The following is a 17407-nucleotide window of genomic DNA, read 5'->3' on the forward strand; positions in this document are numbered from 1 at the left end:
AATTAAGGTGTGCATGGCATCATGCACGTGGAAGGTTCTAGGCGGGCGCTTCGTCCCCAGCATAATGGCGGAGCCAACAGGGGCTGAGGGAGAGACGTCCTCCGGAGAGGAAATCTTCAAAATGCTCATGGCCTGCACTAACAGGTTGGGCAAATCCTCTGAGCGAAAGATCCGCGCTGCAGAGGGGTCATCCGCTCCATCTGAGCAGGAATCCATCTCCTCCAAGGAATCCCCAAAGGACCGTTGGGAGAACTCAGATACGCTGCCCTCATCTACATCAGAGGAAACAGAGTCCTCTAAGGCCTGGGAATCCACCCGAGGGCGTTTACTTCCGGGGGCCTCAACCCCTTTATCGGACAAGGGAGAAGGGGCAGCGTTTTGCATAAGGAAGGCCTGATGCAGCAGCAAAATAAACTCGGGGGAGAAACCCCCCAGACTGTGCACTTCAGCAGCCTGGGCCACAGCCCTAGACGCACCCTCAACCGGCGCTCGCAAGAGCGGGGGAGAAACATGCTGTGCATCCAAGATGGCGTCCAGCGCGACACTCCGCGAAGGAGCCGCGCGGGAAGAACGGCGCTTAACTTTAGCCGCTTTTTTGCCGTCGCCCAAATCAAAGGCGGCCATGGCATTAACTTCTCCCAGCTCAAGGGCGGCCCAAGAAGAAGCCGTCCGAGCAGAGTGGCCGGCCAAGATGGCGGAGGCGAGCAGCGGGGGATGGGCGTTTATGGCGGGAAAAACCGCCGCACCGGAGGAAGACCCGGGACACTGACCGGCCTCCGAACTGACACCCAACAAGGGCGAATCAGACTTTAAGACCCCCGCATCCCCGCTAGAAGCGCACACGCGGTCCGGGGAGCGATTCTTCGCGCCCTCGCCCTCCGACGCCATAGGCCACGTGGAGATCGATCGGGGAACCCCCTGCCCGCTATAAAAAGGTAAAAATTACCTGCTTCTCGCTCCGAGCTGTAACGACCTGGTGTCCCAGTGAGTAGCTGTAATAAACGTTTAAATAAACGTCGAAATAAACGCCCTTAAGGACGGTCAAATTTTTTTTTTTTTTTTTTTTTAACGGAGCCAGCGGGAGGGGGGAGAAAAGGAGGGACCTGGCGCCACCAGGTTTGCACTTGCTCAAGAAGAGCCCTCAACCCCAGGTACTCAACAAAACCTAAAAATTAGGCTTGGAGACCTAGCCAGAGCTGCTGCTGTGTGTGACCATCACCTGCTGAGATAGAGAACATACTGAGGAGGAGTTTCCGGCAGCACATGACCACATATAGGGAGGCAAAAGCTTTGCTCTCTATCTCCACCTGCTGGTAGATGGACACAACCCACCAGTCTATGGATTGATCAGCATGATGATATGGAAATTACAATTACCGGCCAAGTTCTCAAATGGTTCAACGAATTCCTCTCAAACCAAAACTACTCAGTTAAACAAAATAATACTTTCCAAATACTGGATTCCCCAAGGGACCCCACTCTCTTCCATCCTGTTCAACTTCATATCTTCCATTAGCCCTATTCACCTGGGATCAGGAGAATTACTTCTATCATACACGGATGACATCATGCTCCTCCTATCTCTAACATCCTAGCACCATGACCCTACCCGAACAGTAACAATCGGGATGAACACTATCCAGACTTGGGCCCTAGCAAACAAATTGAAACAATACTCAAAAGACTAATATTCTCTGGTTCCAGAATCAAGGAACCGAGGTCCTATCTTCAATAACACTACCCAACACAACCACCTTTCCTAGCTGAATCAGAAGCAAGCGTGCTTGGCATCGTCCTTGATTCTTCCCTCTCACTCACATCCCATATCAACCAACTATGGAAGAAAATAATGTTTAAAATGAGACAGCTTCGTCTAGTCAGGTCATTCTTTGATCAAAAAGCTTTTGCGATTCTGGTACAAATGTTTATCCTACCACAACTGGACTATTTCTTGGCCTTTGGAGAAAATACAAAAAAAAAAAAATATACAGGTCATATAGAATACAGTGGCAAGACCAATCTTCAAACTGAACAGATACACCAGTGTCTCAACTTACCTTGCAAAACTGCACTGGCTACCAATAGCTGAAAGAACTAAGCTTAAGGTTGCCTGTCTAGCCTTTCAGATTCTTCGAGGTGCTACCTCTGCACTCCTGATCAACATCCTATCTATTTGCATTGTTCACTCCAACAGACTAAAAGAACTGATCCTAGCCCCACCATGACTCAAGGGAACCTGATCTCAGAAGATCTTTAACTCGCTCTTCTCAGCGGCAGGGATCACATTATGGAACTCACTCCCTCTGGCTATCAGAACAGAGTAAAACTACCTCAGCTTCTGAAAGAAGCTAACAACCTTCTTCTTCCCAAAGACTGCTACATAATACTCACCGATTCCCAAATAAACTTTAGAAATACTGAATTTAACAAACACTGTAATAACATAGCATAACGCTCTATAACATAGTATCATTCCAATAAGAATTGTATTCACCCATTAGCCTACTTATAAAAATGTAACTGTTGTGCCATTAATGTTATAAACCGCACTGAACCCTAGACAGGGAATATTAGCAATATACAAGACCAAAATTGAATTGAAGTTTATGCCATCCACTATCCTGGTTGCAATTTCATGTAGATTCTTTTGAAGGGGATATAGATTGATATGTCACCAGCGTATATAAGAGGGCTGAAACTTTGTTTGACTAGTGTTCAGACAAGATGGACCACCGTCAAGCTGAATAGTGTTGGTGACAGTGGCGCACCCTGGGGGTCCCCACATTCTACTTTCTATGGAAGAAAGAGGGAGGAGTTTATTTTCACTTGGTAGGATCTGGTGGTCAGCAAGCCTAGGAACCATTTAAGCACCATCCCTCCAATTCCAATTTTTATCAAGTATTCTTTTGAGGATGTGATGTTCGACCATGTCAAAAGCACTTTGACATGTCAAATTGTAGTACAAGAATGTTTTTTCCATATGTGATTTCCTTTTTGAGGTTAGCTAGTAGTGTAATGAGCACAACTGTGTTGAGGACTGAAGCCTGACTGTGATTCGTGTAGTATGGAGAATTTGTTCATGTAGTCAGTTAGTTGGTTGGCTGCTATCCCTGCCATTATTTTTGCTGTTAGGGGTATGGATGCCACCTTCAACCGGAATCACGGTTTTCTTGGTATCTGCTGTTACTAGGGTGTGTACTTTAAAGTTGCCTCAACTCTTTTTTTCTCCTCTGGTACTAGAGAGTAAATATTACCCATGGCCCTGTCAAACCTAAGCCTTGCTTTGGGATACTCTCACTCTACTGAAATGAGGGTATGAATTTGATGTACCAGGAAAGCTATAGGGGACTTTCTAATCCCTTTCCAAGACTGGATTTCCCACTGAGGCCAGTTCTTGAACTAGAGCTTTTGCGATTACTAATGCTTCTAAGGTTCTAGCAATGAAAAAGGCATACCATAGTAGGTTCATTCTCCACTTCTAACTGGGAGCTCTCTCTTTTCTAGAGGGTCAGCCAGCAAGGTACTCACATTGGAAATGCTGCCACACTCCAGTGAAGCTATCAGTCCTACAGACTAGGACTCATAGTACTCTAGGGCGTTAAGCTCTGGTGTCTTGGACTGCCTAGATTCCTCCAAACCTCTGGGCACAGAGAGATTCTCCATGACTGGTGCCTGTTCTACCTTAGACCTTTTTAATAAAAAGGCTCTGAATAAAAGTAAAATAAACTCTGGAGAAATGAGTCCTCTGCTCCCAGGGGCCTCAAACTCTCCACTGGCCTTCATAAGGCTCCCCCCAGGGACACTGGATCTATCTGCAACTCTCTTTGCAAGACAGATGTAGAAACAGCCTCAGGCAAAGAAACAACAGAGGAAGGTGGAAAATAGCTGTTTCAGCATTTTCTCTGAGACTCAGGGCTGCTCATTTCTACAACAGAGCCCCCCCCCCCCCCCCCCAGGGCTAATGTACGTTCTATAACTTCATCTACGTGCTGGGCTCCCCCCATGTTGTTACTTTTCTACGTTCTTCTGTTGCAAGAACCGCATAGACCAAGTTTCCTCAGCAGCTGCCGGAGGCAACAACACTTGAATCGCTCCAACAGGGCCTCCATAAGCTGCTGTGGATTCAAAGTGTAGCTAAAAATGGCATGAAGTTGCCCCAACAAACTCCTCTACACTGCTCCTGGAATGGTCAGGCCTGCATTGCACTTGCCTTTTGCGCAAGCTCCCTAAAGCCATCAATCACTCAATAGCCCTTCCCTCACAAACAGCAATTCACTAACCTTCCCCAGTATCCTGCTCTTGTTTCTGCTGATGTGCCTTCCTCTAGACCTTTGTCTTTTTTCTTTTTTGAAACAGGAGGGGGAGGGAGGAAACTATGAACCAAGGGCTATGCTGAATACACCAGGGGGAGGGACCCATGTTCCTCTCAGTATTCCCTCTGATGACACTGTACCCTGGATTCCTGCTATTCCTCCTTGCTCAATTGGACACCAGTTTTCCAACTGGCTGAAGAGCTAACCACACCACCTCAGATCAATACTGAACAGTATGCCTGTTACCACCTGCTGGAGACAGAGAAAAATGTGCCCTTTAAAGGGGAGAGCTAAGTGATTAATCTGACTACATCTTCTGGTTGATGGGCCAGAACCAATTTGGTTCAGGACTGATCTGGTGAAGATGATGAAGTAGCAACATTAGGCCTCATACTGATCTTCTTTGGCAGATTCCTTAATCCATGGATACTGAGTTTGGAGAAACTGCCTGATCAAGACATTGCCTTGGTACTGCCAAACCTTTTCTGTTCTACAGTGATGGATCTAACAGTGCTCACTGCATATTCAAATACAAACTTTTGTTTCAAATTAATTGTATGCAATAGAAATAGCTGAATTCTTCATCCACGAGTATTTTAATCACCTCACCTATTTAGATAACATAGTTAGGCTCTATTTAACTTACCATGGATCTTGTTAACACAATTTTTGGAATGTAGCCAATTGGGTTTGCTATGATAGGGAATGAAGACATAGAAGATGTCTGGTTTCTTATTTACTTTTTGCTATTTCTTTAAATATCTTTTCATGTTTAAAGTGAAGATTATGATGTGTAGATTCAAGAAATAAGCTCCTACTTCAATGCATTTTGAATTATACTTTTAGAAAGCAGATTGTGAAGATTTTTACAAGGGACCGTATACAGTGTGTTTTTTCTAGCAAAAAAGGTGCCAGTACTCATATGCCAGGCCACCTTTCAGGGGTGGGGTGATCACTGAGAGAGCCACCCCTCAATAGCTAGGCCCCCTGCAACCAGTCACAGAAACTATGACAAGGCAGAATTGATGTGTAGCGCCTGAGATCTTTCATTAAAACTTGGGGACCATGGATCAATTTTAGCAGACAGTGGAAAAGGTGCAGGTACTCAGTACCCCCTCAAAAAAAGCCCTGACCGTATATAATCAGACTAATCACAACTAAAGATATCTGAAGGATTTCCAATAACCTGTTAAAATAATTCAGATTGATGAATTCTTCAAATACAACATATATACTAATGCATTTACTTCATTGTAAAGGATCCTCCAGTTAGTTTACCAGTGTCTGGATCAAGGAAAGAGAGTTTAAGACAGCAGAGGGTAGGCAATCCCACTTCATATTTAATACCAACTATTTTCATCAACTCTTGTTCCTGCAAAAGATAAAACAACAAGTCACCTACTTAATTCCATCAGAAATGATTCATAAACAGAGCTACGATTGAATCATTTATGCTCACAAAACATTTGGGTCACACATTTTTCAAACTGGTCATAATGGAATGTTACAGAAATATATCACATTTCTCAAACTGGTCATAATGGAATGTTACAGAAATATATCACATTTCTCATTCACTACTTTAAAATGATGGGGAGATATAACCAAAAATCAATAAAGGCAAACATAAAAACTGCCAAACTAAGTCAATCCAAAGATCCATCAAAATCCAGAATCCTGTTTCCAACAGTGACTGGCCACACAACAGTATCCAAACTGGGTCTGACCAATGGTTATTCTACACTCAGGATTTTGTAGACCTCAATCATATCTCCCCTCATCCGTTTCTTTTCCAAGCTGAAGAGCCCTAACCTCTTTAGCCTTTCTACATACGAGAGGAGTTCCATCTCCTTAATCATTTTGGTCGATCTTCTTTGAACCTTTACTAATTCCATTATATTGTTTTTGAGATATGGTGACCAGAAATGAACACAATACTCAAGGTGTTTATTTTTAAACCATTTATATTCTGCTCAAAACCAAAGCGAATTACAATTATTCATAAAAATTAAAATAAACCTACAGTCATCCAATCTATGCCCAGTTAAAAGTGGAATACATTACACCCATGCTTAGAAACAAATATGTCCCCAAAATGCACCAAACTACATTGAAGGAATATGTTAAAATAATATATGTATGAAATAGGAGGATGCCTCAGAATAATGTTATCGCTCATATTAACAACAAAAAAGGATCTAAATACCATATACAAAATAGAAAACTTCTAAATATAGATAATGGTAAGTATGTAGGAAATACAGGAAATGAATTAAATTGTTAACAAAAATAGGGAGAAAAAGACCTCATCAAGACGCAGACCACTAATAATCAGAGTCAACCTTTTTTTATGGCTACCTTTTAATGTGATCAGTCAAAAAGGCATCATTGGTCTAGAAAAACCTCCCTCAAAAAAAGTTGGCTAGATCCAGTGATTATCAAAACTTTTAATATTCTTCGTAATATCTACCAAACTAGAAAAAAATTTTAGAATTATAATATAGAAATTGAAAAATAATGACACAGCTTAGAGGGCACAGCTGAATCACATCAATCTGTTGTGATCTCTGTTCCACTGATTCTATCTTCATAGGGAACCGGATCAGCAGGTATCAAAATTATCAATTCACATAGGCAAAGGTCCAGACGGGGACCCGTTTCGAAAAGGCTTCATCCGGAGACCTTGCTGTCACTTTGAGCTGTGCAACACTTCAAGCTGTTCAATTCACTTAATCTGTTCCGAAAAGCAGCTTAGCCACACAATTATGATAAAAAGTTGCTGCTTGCATGGTAGGTTTAATATGAGCCATAACATTATTCTGATGTTTCCTCCTATTTCATACATATATTATTTTATCCTTCAAAATAGTTTGGTGCACTTTGGGCACATATTTGTTTGTGCCATATCAATTAGCATCTTGAGAAGTGTGGACCCCCTTAAAACTTAATAGAACTAAAGAAGGGAATTTATTGATTGACATATGTTGCCATTAAATTACAATAGTGGTTTGTCAGTATTTAGCACTTTAATCCAGAGCTCTCTACAACAAATTGCATAAAATTAAGTTCTAGCCCCAGAGATCATACAGCTTTATGTGAGGCTCAGATGATTAATTCTCCTTTCTGTTCTTAAGTAGAGGAGTGTGGTAGCTGTGTTAGTCCACTCTTAAGGTTATCAATAGAAATCAAACAAAATAAAACATGGAAAAGAAAATATGATACCTTTTTTTATTGGACATAACTTCATACATTTCTTGATTAGCTCCCGAAGGCCGCCCCTCCTCGCCAGACCGGAAACAAGCAAATGTGCTATCTGACGGTGTACACAAGTGAAAACATTCAAGCACCACCATGACAGTCTGACAGGGTGGGAGGACAGGGGCGGGCAGGAGGCATGCATGGGGACACCAAAGCACATCATCGATACTCCAACAGGATCTGGGGTTCCTGGCCCATTATGGACCATGGGGCCGTGTTTCTCTGTTGATCACCCCGCCCTTCGCCTATCCACACCCATCCTGTTGGAGTATCGATGATGTGCTTTGGTGTCCCCATGCATGCCTCCTGCCCGCCCCTGTCCTCCCACCCTGTCAGACTGTCATGGTGGTGCTTGAATGTTTTCACTTGTGTACACCGTCAGATAGCACATTTGCTTGTTTCCGGTCTGGCGAGGAGGGGCGGCCTTCGGGAGCTAATCAAGAAATGTATGAAGTTATGTCCAATAAAAAAAGGTATCATATTTTCTTTTCCATGTTTTATTTTGTTTGATTTCTATTGATATCCTTTCTGTTCTGAAACAGCATCGTAAAAATACCGCAAGAACATTGCGGGGATTTTACTCCCCAGTGATAAGAGCGAATGATACATACCTGTAGCAGGTGTTCTCCGAGGACAGCAGGCTGATTGTTCTCACGACTGGGTTGACGTCCACGGCAGCCCCCACCAACCGGAAAAAAACTTTGCGGGCGGTCCCGCACGCAGGGCACGCCCACCGTGCATGCGCGGCCGTCTTCCCACCCGTGCGTGACCATTCCCGCTCAGTTGAATGACAAGCAAAGGAATGAGGAAAACGCAACTCCAAAGGGGAGGAGGGAGGGTAGGTGAGAACAATCAGCCTGCTGTCCTCGGAGAACACCTGCTACAGGTATGTATCATTCGCTTTCTCCGAGGACAAGCAGGCTGCTTGTTCTCACGACTGGGGTATCCCTAGCTCTCAGGCTCACTCAAAACAAGAACCCAGGTCAATTTAACCTTGCAACGGTAAGGGCATAACAGAAATTGACCTACGAAGAACAACTAACTGAGAGTGCAGCCTGAACAGAATAAAATCGGGTCCTAGAGGGTGGAGTTGGATTCAAACCCCAAACAGATTCTGCAGCACCGACTGCCCGAACCGACTGTCGCGTCGGGTATCCTGCTGAAGGCAGTAATGTGATGTGAATGTGTGGACAGATGACCACGTCGCAGTCTTGCAAATCTCTTCAATAGTGGCTGACTTCAAGTGGGCCACTGACGCTGCCATGGCTCTAACAATATGAGCCGTGACATGACCCTCAAGAGCCAGCCCAGCCTGGGCGTAAGTGAAGGAAATGCAATCTGCTAGCCAATTGAAGATGGTGCGTTTCCCGACAGCGACCCCCTTCCTATTGGGGTCGAAAGAAATAAACAATTGGGCGGACTGTCTGTGGGGCTGTGTCCGCTCCATATAGAAGGCCAACGCTCGCTTGCAGTCCAATGTGTGCAACTGACGGTCAGCAGGGCGGGTATGCGGTCTGGGAAAGAATGTTGGCAAGACAATTGACTGGTTAAGATGGAACTCCGACACCACCTTTGGCAGGAACTTAGGGTGAGTGCGGAGTACTACTCTGTTATGATGAAATTTGGTATAAGGAGTATGAGCTACCAGGGCTTGAAGCTCACTGACTCCACGAGCTGAAGTAACTGCCACCAAGAAAATGACCTTCCAAGTCAAGTACTTCAGATGGCATGAATTCAGTGGCTCAAAAGGAGGTTTCATCAGCTGGGTGAGGACGACGTTGAGATCCCATGACACTGCTGGAGGCTTGACAGGGGGCCTTGACAAAAGCAAGCCTCTCATGAATCGAACGACTAAAGGCTCTCCAGAGATGGCTTTACCCTCTACACGATAATGGTAAGCACTAATCGCACTAAGGTGATTCCTTACTGAGTTGGTCTTGAGACCAGACTCTGATAAGTGCAGAAGGTATTCAAGCAGGTTCTGTGCAGGGCAAGAACGAGGTTCTAGGGCCTTGCTCTCACACCAGACGACAAACCTCCTCCACTTGAAAAAGTAACTCTTTTTAGTGGAATCCTTTCTAGAGGCAAGCAAGACACGGGAGACACCCTCAGACAAACCCAACGAAGCAAAATCTACGCCCTCAACATCCAGGCCGTGAGAGCCAGAGACTGAAGGTTGGGGTGCAGAAGCGCTCCGTCGTTCTGCGAAATGAGAGTCGGAAAACACTCCAATCTCCACAGTTCTTCGGAGGACAACTCCAGAAGTAGAGGTAACCAAATCTGACGGGGCCAAAACGGCGCTATCAGAATCATGGTGCCGTGGTCTTGCTTGAGTTTCAGCAAGGTCTTCCCCACCAAAGGTATGGGAGGATAAGCATACAGGAGGCCGTTCCCCCAATGGAGGAGAAAGGCATCCGACACCAGTCTGCCGTGCGCCTGTAGTCTGGAACAGAACAGAGGCAGCTTGTGGTTGGTCTGAGAGGCGAAAAGGTCCACCGAGGGGGTGCCCCACTCTCGGAAGATCTTGCGTACCACTCTGGAATGGAGCGACCACTCGTGCGGTTGCATGACTCTGCTCAGCCTGTCGGCCAGACTGTTGTTTACGCCTGCCAGGTATGTGGCCTGGAGAACCTTGCCGAACTGGCAAGCCCAACGCCACATCCTGACGGCTTCCTGACACAGGGGGTGAGATCCGGTGCCCATCCCTGCTTGTTGATATAATACATAGCAACCTGATTGTCTGTCCGAATTTGGATGATTTGGTAGGACAGCCGATGTCTGAAGGCCTTCAGTGCGTTCCAGACTGCTTGGAGCTCCAGGAGGTTGATCTGAAGATCTTGTTCCTGGAGGGACCCATTGACATGAGCTCCCCACCCCAGGCGAGAGGCATCCATCGTCAGCACCTTCGTGGGCTGCGGAATTTGGAATGGACGTCCCAGGGTCAGATTGGTCCGAATCGTCCACCAGTGCAGTGAATTGCGGCAACTGACGGACAGGCGGATGACATCCTCTAGATTCCCGGTGGCATGGCACCACTGGGAAGCTAGGGTCCATTGAGCAGATCTCATGTGAAGACGAGCCATGGGAGTCACATGGACCGTAGAGGCCATATGGCCCAGGAGTCTCAACATCTGCCGAGACGCTCTGGTCTGGGAAGCGAGACACAGAAGATTCTGAGCTCTCGCCTCGGGAAGATAGGCCTGAGCCGTCTGAGAATTCAGCAGAGCTCCTATGAATTCCAGAGATTGGACTGGTTGGAGATGGGACTTCGAGTAATTTATCACAAACCCCAGCAGCTCCAGAAAGTGAATAGTGCACTGCATGGACCGAAGAGCTCCTGCCTCTGAGGTGCTCTTGAGCAGCCAATCGTCGAGATACGGGAACACGTGCACCCCCAGCTTGCGTAGATACGCCGCAACCACCACGAGACACTTCGTGAACACCCGTGGTGCAGAGGCGAGCCCAAAGGGCAGCACACAATACTGAAAGTGCCGTGTCCCCAGACGGAATCAGAGATACTGTCTGTGAGCTGGCAGTATCGGGATGTGAGTGTAAGCGTCCTTTAAATCCAGGGAACATAGCCAATCGTCTTTCTGAATCATGGTTAGAAGGGTGCCCAAGGAAAGCATCCTGAACTTTTCTCGGACCAGATATTTGTTCAGGCCTCTCAGGTCTAGGATGGGTGCATCCCCCCTGTTTTCCTTTCCACAAGGAAGTACCTGGAATAGAATCCCTGCCCTTCCTGCCCGGGTGGCACGGGCTCGACCGCATTGGTGCTGAGAAGGGCGGAGAGTTCCTCTGCAAGTACCTGCTTGTGATGGGAGCTGAAGGATTGGGCTCCTGGTGGGCAATTTGGAGACCAAATTCAGGGCGTATCCGCACCGCACTATTTGGAGAACCCACTGGTCGGAGGATATGAGAGGCCACCTTTGGTGAAAAACTTTCAACCTCCCACCGACTGGCAGGTCGTCCGGTACGGATACTTTGATGGCGGCTATGTTCCCATGGATCCAGTCAAAAGCCCGTCCCCTGCTTTTGCTGTGGAGGCACAGGGGGCTGCTTAGGCGCATGCTGTTGACGGGAATGAGCGCGCTGGGACTGTCCCTGTGCCTGAGGAGGCCTTCGGGCCGGCTGGATGTACATGCGCTTGCTGTAGGCGTAGGGTGCAGCCTGCCGGGCCCGGGAAAAACGTCCACCTGCTGAGGTGGATGCTGAAGGCACCCGGTGGGAGAGCTTGTCGAGAGCGGTTTCCCGCTGGTGTAGTTGGTCCACTAACTGCTCGACCTTCTCGTCGAAAATGTTATCCCCCCTGCAAGGGACATCCGCCAGTTGCTGCTGGGTGCGGTTGTCCAGGTCAGAGGCACGCAGCCATGAGAGTCTGCGCATCACTATACCTTGGGCCGCAGCTCGAGATGCCACATCACAGGTGTCATAGATACCCCTGGACAGGAACTTTCTGCACGCCTTCAGCTGCCTGACCACCTCCTGAAAAGGCCTGGACTGCTCCGGGGGGAGCTTGCCGACCAGGTCCGCCAGTTGCCTCACATTGTTCCGCATGTGAATGCTCGTGTAGAGCTGGTATGATTGGAGGCGGGTCACGAGCATGGAAGATTGGTAGGCCTTCCTCCCAAATGAGTCCAGAGTGCGAGACTCACGCCCAGGGGGCGCCGAGGCGATATCCCTTGAACTCCGTGCTCTCTTGAGAGCAGAGTCCACGACCGCCGAGTCATGAGGCAATTGAGGCCGCATCAACTCTGGGTCTGAGTGGATCCTGTATTGGGACTCCGCTTTCTTGGGGATGGTGGGATTAGATAGTGGCTTCAGCCAGTTTCGAAGCAGTGTCTCCTTAAGGACATTGTGCAATGGCACCGTGGAAGACTCTCTAGGTGGTGATGGATAGTCGAGGACATCGAGCATCTCCGCGCTCGGCTCATCCACAGTAACCACGGGAAAGGGAATGCAGATAGACATAGCCCTGACAAAAGAGGCAAAGGAGAGGCTCTCAGGAGGCGAGAGCTTCCTCTCCGGTGAAGGTGTAGGGTCAGAGGGAAGGCCCACAGACTCCTCTGAGGAGAAATATCTGGGGTCCTCCTCCTCCCCCCACGAGGCCTCCTCCTCGGTGTCGGACATGAGCTCTCTCAGCTCAGACCTCAACCGGGCCCGTATCGGCTGCGAGGAACCACGTCCTCGATGATGGCGCCGGCGGGGACGAAGCTTCCCCCATTGACGTCGACGGGGACTCCACCTGCGTGGCAGTCGACACCGGTGCCGCAAGCAGCGTCGGAGGCCTCGGCATTGGGCCAGAGCACACTGGTGCCTCCATCAACGGTGCCGGGGGCGCAAGCACCCTCGGTGCCGGCAGTGCCTGGCGCATCAGCCCTTCCAGGATTCCGGGAAGGATGGCGCGGAGGCACTCGTCAAGGCCCGCTGTCGGGAAAGGCAGGGGGGCCGGTGTGGGTGCCGGTGCCGGAAGCTGCTCGGGTCCAGGAGACGGTACCGAGGTACCCGCGGACTGACGCAGCGACACCTCTTCAACCGAGAGGGAACGCTCCTCCCGGCACTGCCGCTTCCTGGGCATTGAGTCGTCCCTCGAAGTACCGGAGCTGGCAGTCCTGTGCGCCGTGGGCGACCGATGACGGTGCTTCTTTGCTTTCTTTCGATGCCCGTCATCAGCGCTCGGCGGAAGAGACGAGGAGGAGGTGGAACCCCCCCCCGGCCTCGAGGAATCGGATCCGACAGGGTTCGGTCCCAATGGCCCTGGGCAGAGGGAGTGGCCGGGGCAGACTGCCCGCGCGGCCGCTCACCCCCGCCGGCGGGCCAAAGGTACCTGTACTCCTGGGGTCGGTGCCAGAGACGGCGCAGATTTCGTCAACAGCTGTACCGGTACCGAAGACCCGGCCGTCAACACCAATACCGTAGAGGTCGATGTCGAAGGGCCAGCGCAAGTTCCAAAAAGACGGTCCCGTAGAACTTGCCTCGCCACCTGTGTCCACTTCCTTAAGCCGAGACACAAGGTGCACATCTTGGAATTATGCTCCGGGCCAAAGCACTGGAGACACCAAGCGTGGGTATCGGTCTGCGAGATCTGCCGGCCGCACCGACCACACTTTTTGAATCCACTCGGGACCTTCGAGGACATCGACGGAAAAATCGCGTCAGCGAGGTCAAAATCGTCGATGGTGGCAGTGAAAAGCACACCCGAAAAAGAAAAGGCCGCGACGAAGCGCCCTCGTGGCTAAGAACGACGAGGACAACTCCTTTTTTTTTTTTTTTTGAAGAAAAAACACGCGAACGCGTACGCAAAACAAAGAAAAACCGCGGCTAGGCCGCAATCCGGTTTCCGGGGCTGACAAAGAGAGAGACGGGTAACACGTCTCCAGTGCGGAATAGAAAAAAACTGAGCGGGAACGGTCGCGCACGGGCGGGAAGACGGCCGCGCATGCGCGGTGGGCGTGTCCTGCGTGCGGGACTGCCCGCGAAGTTTTCTTCCGGTTGGTGGGGGCTGCCGTGGACGTCAACCCAGTCGTGAGAACAAGCAGCCTGCTTGTCCTCGGAGAAAAAGAGAAGACGCTGGATGGAAGGTTATGGAGAGAAAGAGAAGACACTATATGGAAGGGTAGGGAGATAGAGGGAAGACGCTGGATGTAAGGGTACGAAAGAGGGGGAGACAATGGAAGAATGGGGAGAAAGAGGGAAGACGCTAGATGGAGGGGGGAGAGGATAGAGTTAGTGAAAGACTGGAGAGTAAGAGGAAAGGGTATAATAGGGGAGAACAATGGTGAGGGAAAGATGAAAAGCCATAGGTAGATGAAGTAAAAAGAGGGAACTTAAAGACTGGATAATAAGGATGAATTAAATCTGGACAGAGAAGCAAAAAAATAAATTGAAGAAAACTGAAAGAAACAGAACGGAGAAAAATGGCAAATGGACAAAGAGTTAAGAGAAGATGTAAAAAAGCAGAAACAAGAGAATGGGAGCAATACAATTGGAAAAAGTAAATGGCCAGACAACAAAGGTAGAGAAAATAATTTTACTAATATAGGATAAAGTAATATAGCTGTGTTAATAAAGGATAATAAATACAAATAAAACGCAAAATAGAAATAAGATGATACCTTTATATTGGACTAATTTTAATACATTTTTGACTAGTCTTCAGAGACCACTTCTTTCCTCAAGTTAGGAGAGGATACTATAACAGCAGTGACCTAAGGCAGGAGATTTTGGTCTTTTAAAGCTAATGAAAAAATGTATTAGGCTAGTCTAATAAAAAGGTATCATCTTATTTTCTATTTTCAAATGCCTGAACTGAGCATATGCAGGAAGTTCAGCATCGGTGGCTGAAGCACATAGCTGACTGCTGCACTGCTCAAACAGCAAGGTAGGGGGCATCTCCACCAGTGATTCAACCAGTGCCACAATTTTGGAGTGGGTCTAAGCTCAAAGTGGGGTGGGGTGGGGAGTCCCCCTAGTGGTTATGCCCCTAGGGGGAACAGATGCTGGACAGGGGGTATAATAGAGCGAACTGCAACACTCCTTACCTCATCCCTGCTGTCACTAGTGTAAATAAAATATTTTCTGCAATGGCCATGGGAGTGGAGCCATGAGGTAGAGTGGGGCGGGGCTGGAGCACGTACTAAAATTTTCCTCTCAAAAATCGGGACCCCTTGGCAGCTCTGTACATTTGAGATTGTGGCTTACATGGAACAAACTAAGCTACAGGAAATAATTTTTCAGGTCAGCTGGAAAGCATACTAAAGATATTTACACTGTAGATATAACAACAAAAGGGAAACTGGAGAGAAGGAAACAGCATACCCTTAATTCCATTTTATGCCATGGCTGCTTTTTAGGATTAATGCTATATATTCTGTTCTTTTTTGCCATTTCAACATATGCGTCATGTCCTTGCCGAAAATAGTAAACCTACAAAGACAAATTGTAAAGGAACTAGTAAACACCTTGTTAAAAATCAAAGAAAAAAACCCCACATAACATAGTTATGGACATCAGTTCTTCCAAATAAAGGCTTCCCAAACCTTATAGCTTTCAATTTATTGCATATTAGTTGTTTAACATGCACTGCCCTGAAACATTTTTTTTTAACAGGTAAGAAAGAAGTAACACCTAAAGCAACAATGGTATCTCAGATACACGTCTTATATTTAAAATAGCAATCTATTTCAGTTAATTGCATTACAAAATTTCTCTTAAAAACTGTACAAGCTATGGAATTTGTTGTCAGAGGATGTGGTATTGTAGCTGGGTTTCCTCCCCAACCTCTTCTGGAGCCACAGTACTAGGTGACATCCTTGCATCACCATTCTGGATTTTTTTTTTTTACTCTCCTTACAGCCTAGGAGTGGCCAAACAAATGCTTCTAAGTACACACTGTAATGCTTGTGGAGGAATAGCCTAGTGGCTAGTGCAGTGGACTTTGATCGTGGGGAACTGGGTTTGAGTCCCACTGCAGCTCCTTGTGATTCTGGGCAAGTCACTTAACCCTCCATTGCCCCAGGTACAAATAAGTACCTGTATATACAATGTAAACAGCTTTGAATGTAATTGCAAAAACCACAGAAAGGCACTATATCAAGTCCCATTCCCTTTCCCTATCTGTGTTTAATTACTATTATTTATTGTTTTGTTCTTTTGCTCTCTTTAATGTGGCTTATGGTTTATATCTCGTTTGAGCTTTACATACAGTGGTGGAAATAAGTATTTGATCCCTTGCTGATTTTGTAAGTTTGCCCACTGACAAAGACATGAGCAGCCCATAATTGAAGGGTAGGTTATTGGTAACAGTGAGAGATAGCACATCACAAATTAAAACCGGAAAATCACATTGTGGAAAGTATATGAATTTATTTGCATTCTGCAGAGGGAAATAAGTATTTAATCCCTCTGGCAAACAAGACCTAATACTTGGTGGCAAAACCCTTGTTGGCAAGCACAGCGGTCAGACGTCTTCTGTAGTTGATGATGAGGTTTGCACACATGTCAGGAGGAATTTTGGTCCACTCCTCTTTGCAGATCATCTCTAAATCATTAAGAGTTCTGGGCTGTCGCTTGGCAACTCGCAGCTTCAGCTCCCTCCATAAGTTTTCAATGGGATTAAGGTCTGGTGACTGGCTAGGCCACTCCATGACCCTAATGTGCTTCTTCCTGAGCCACTCCTTTGTTGCCTTGGCTGTATGTTTTGGGTCATTGTCGTGCTGGAAGACCCAGCCACGACCCATTTTTAAGGCCCTGGCGGAGGGAAGGAGGTTGTCACTCAGAATTGTACGGTACATGGCCCCATCCATTCTCCCATTGATGCGGTGAAGTAGTCCTGTGCCCTTAGCAGAGAAACACCCCCAAAACATAACATTTCCACCTCCATGCTTGACAGTGGGGACGGTGTTCTTTGGGTCATAGGCAGCATTTCTCTTCCTCCAAACACGGCGAGTTGAGTTCATGCCAAAGAGCTCAATTTTTGTCTCATCTGACCACAGCACCTTCTCCAATCACTCTCGGCATCATCCAGGTGTTCACTGGCAAACTTCAGACGGGCCGTCACATGTGCCTTCCGGAGCAGGGGGACCTTGCGGGCACTGCAGGATTGCAATCCGTTATGTCGTAATGTGTTACCAATGGTTTTCGTGGTGACAGTGGTCCCAGCTGCCTTGAGATCATTGACAAGTTCCCCCCTTGTAGTTGTAGGCTGATTTCTAACCTTCCTCATGATCAAGGATACCCCACGAGGTGAGATTTTGCGTGGAGCCCCAGATCTTTGTCGATTGACAGTCATTTTGTACTTCTTCCATTTTCTTACTATGGCACCAACAGTTGTCTCC

General features: G+C 47.4%; 1 protein-coding gene across 1 annotated transcript in view; it reads right to left on the reverse strand.

Moving 5' to 3' along the window:
* The window catches only part of PHIP (pleckstrin homology domain interacting protein), an 863049-nt gene that overhangs the window by 340529 nt on the left and 505113 nt on the right, over positions 1-17407 (reverse strand). Inside the window, exons 24-25 of the mRNA XM_030199061.1 lie at positions 15390-15497; positions 5561-5685 (exon numbers count right to left, since the gene is read on the reverse strand). Of these exons, the coding sequence (XP_030054921.1) occupies positions 5561-5685; positions 15390-15497 (233 nt within the window). The remainder of the gene's footprint in view (positions 1-5560; positions 5686-15389; positions 15498-17407) is intronic.

Source organism: Microcaecilia unicolor, chromosome 3, assembly GCF_901765095.1.
Source record: "Microcaecilia unicolor chromosome 3, aMicUni1.1, whole genome shotgun sequence".
Taxonomy (NCBI): domain Eukaryota; kingdom Metazoa; phylum Chordata; class Amphibia; order Gymnophiona; family Siphonopidae; genus Microcaecilia; species Microcaecilia unicolor.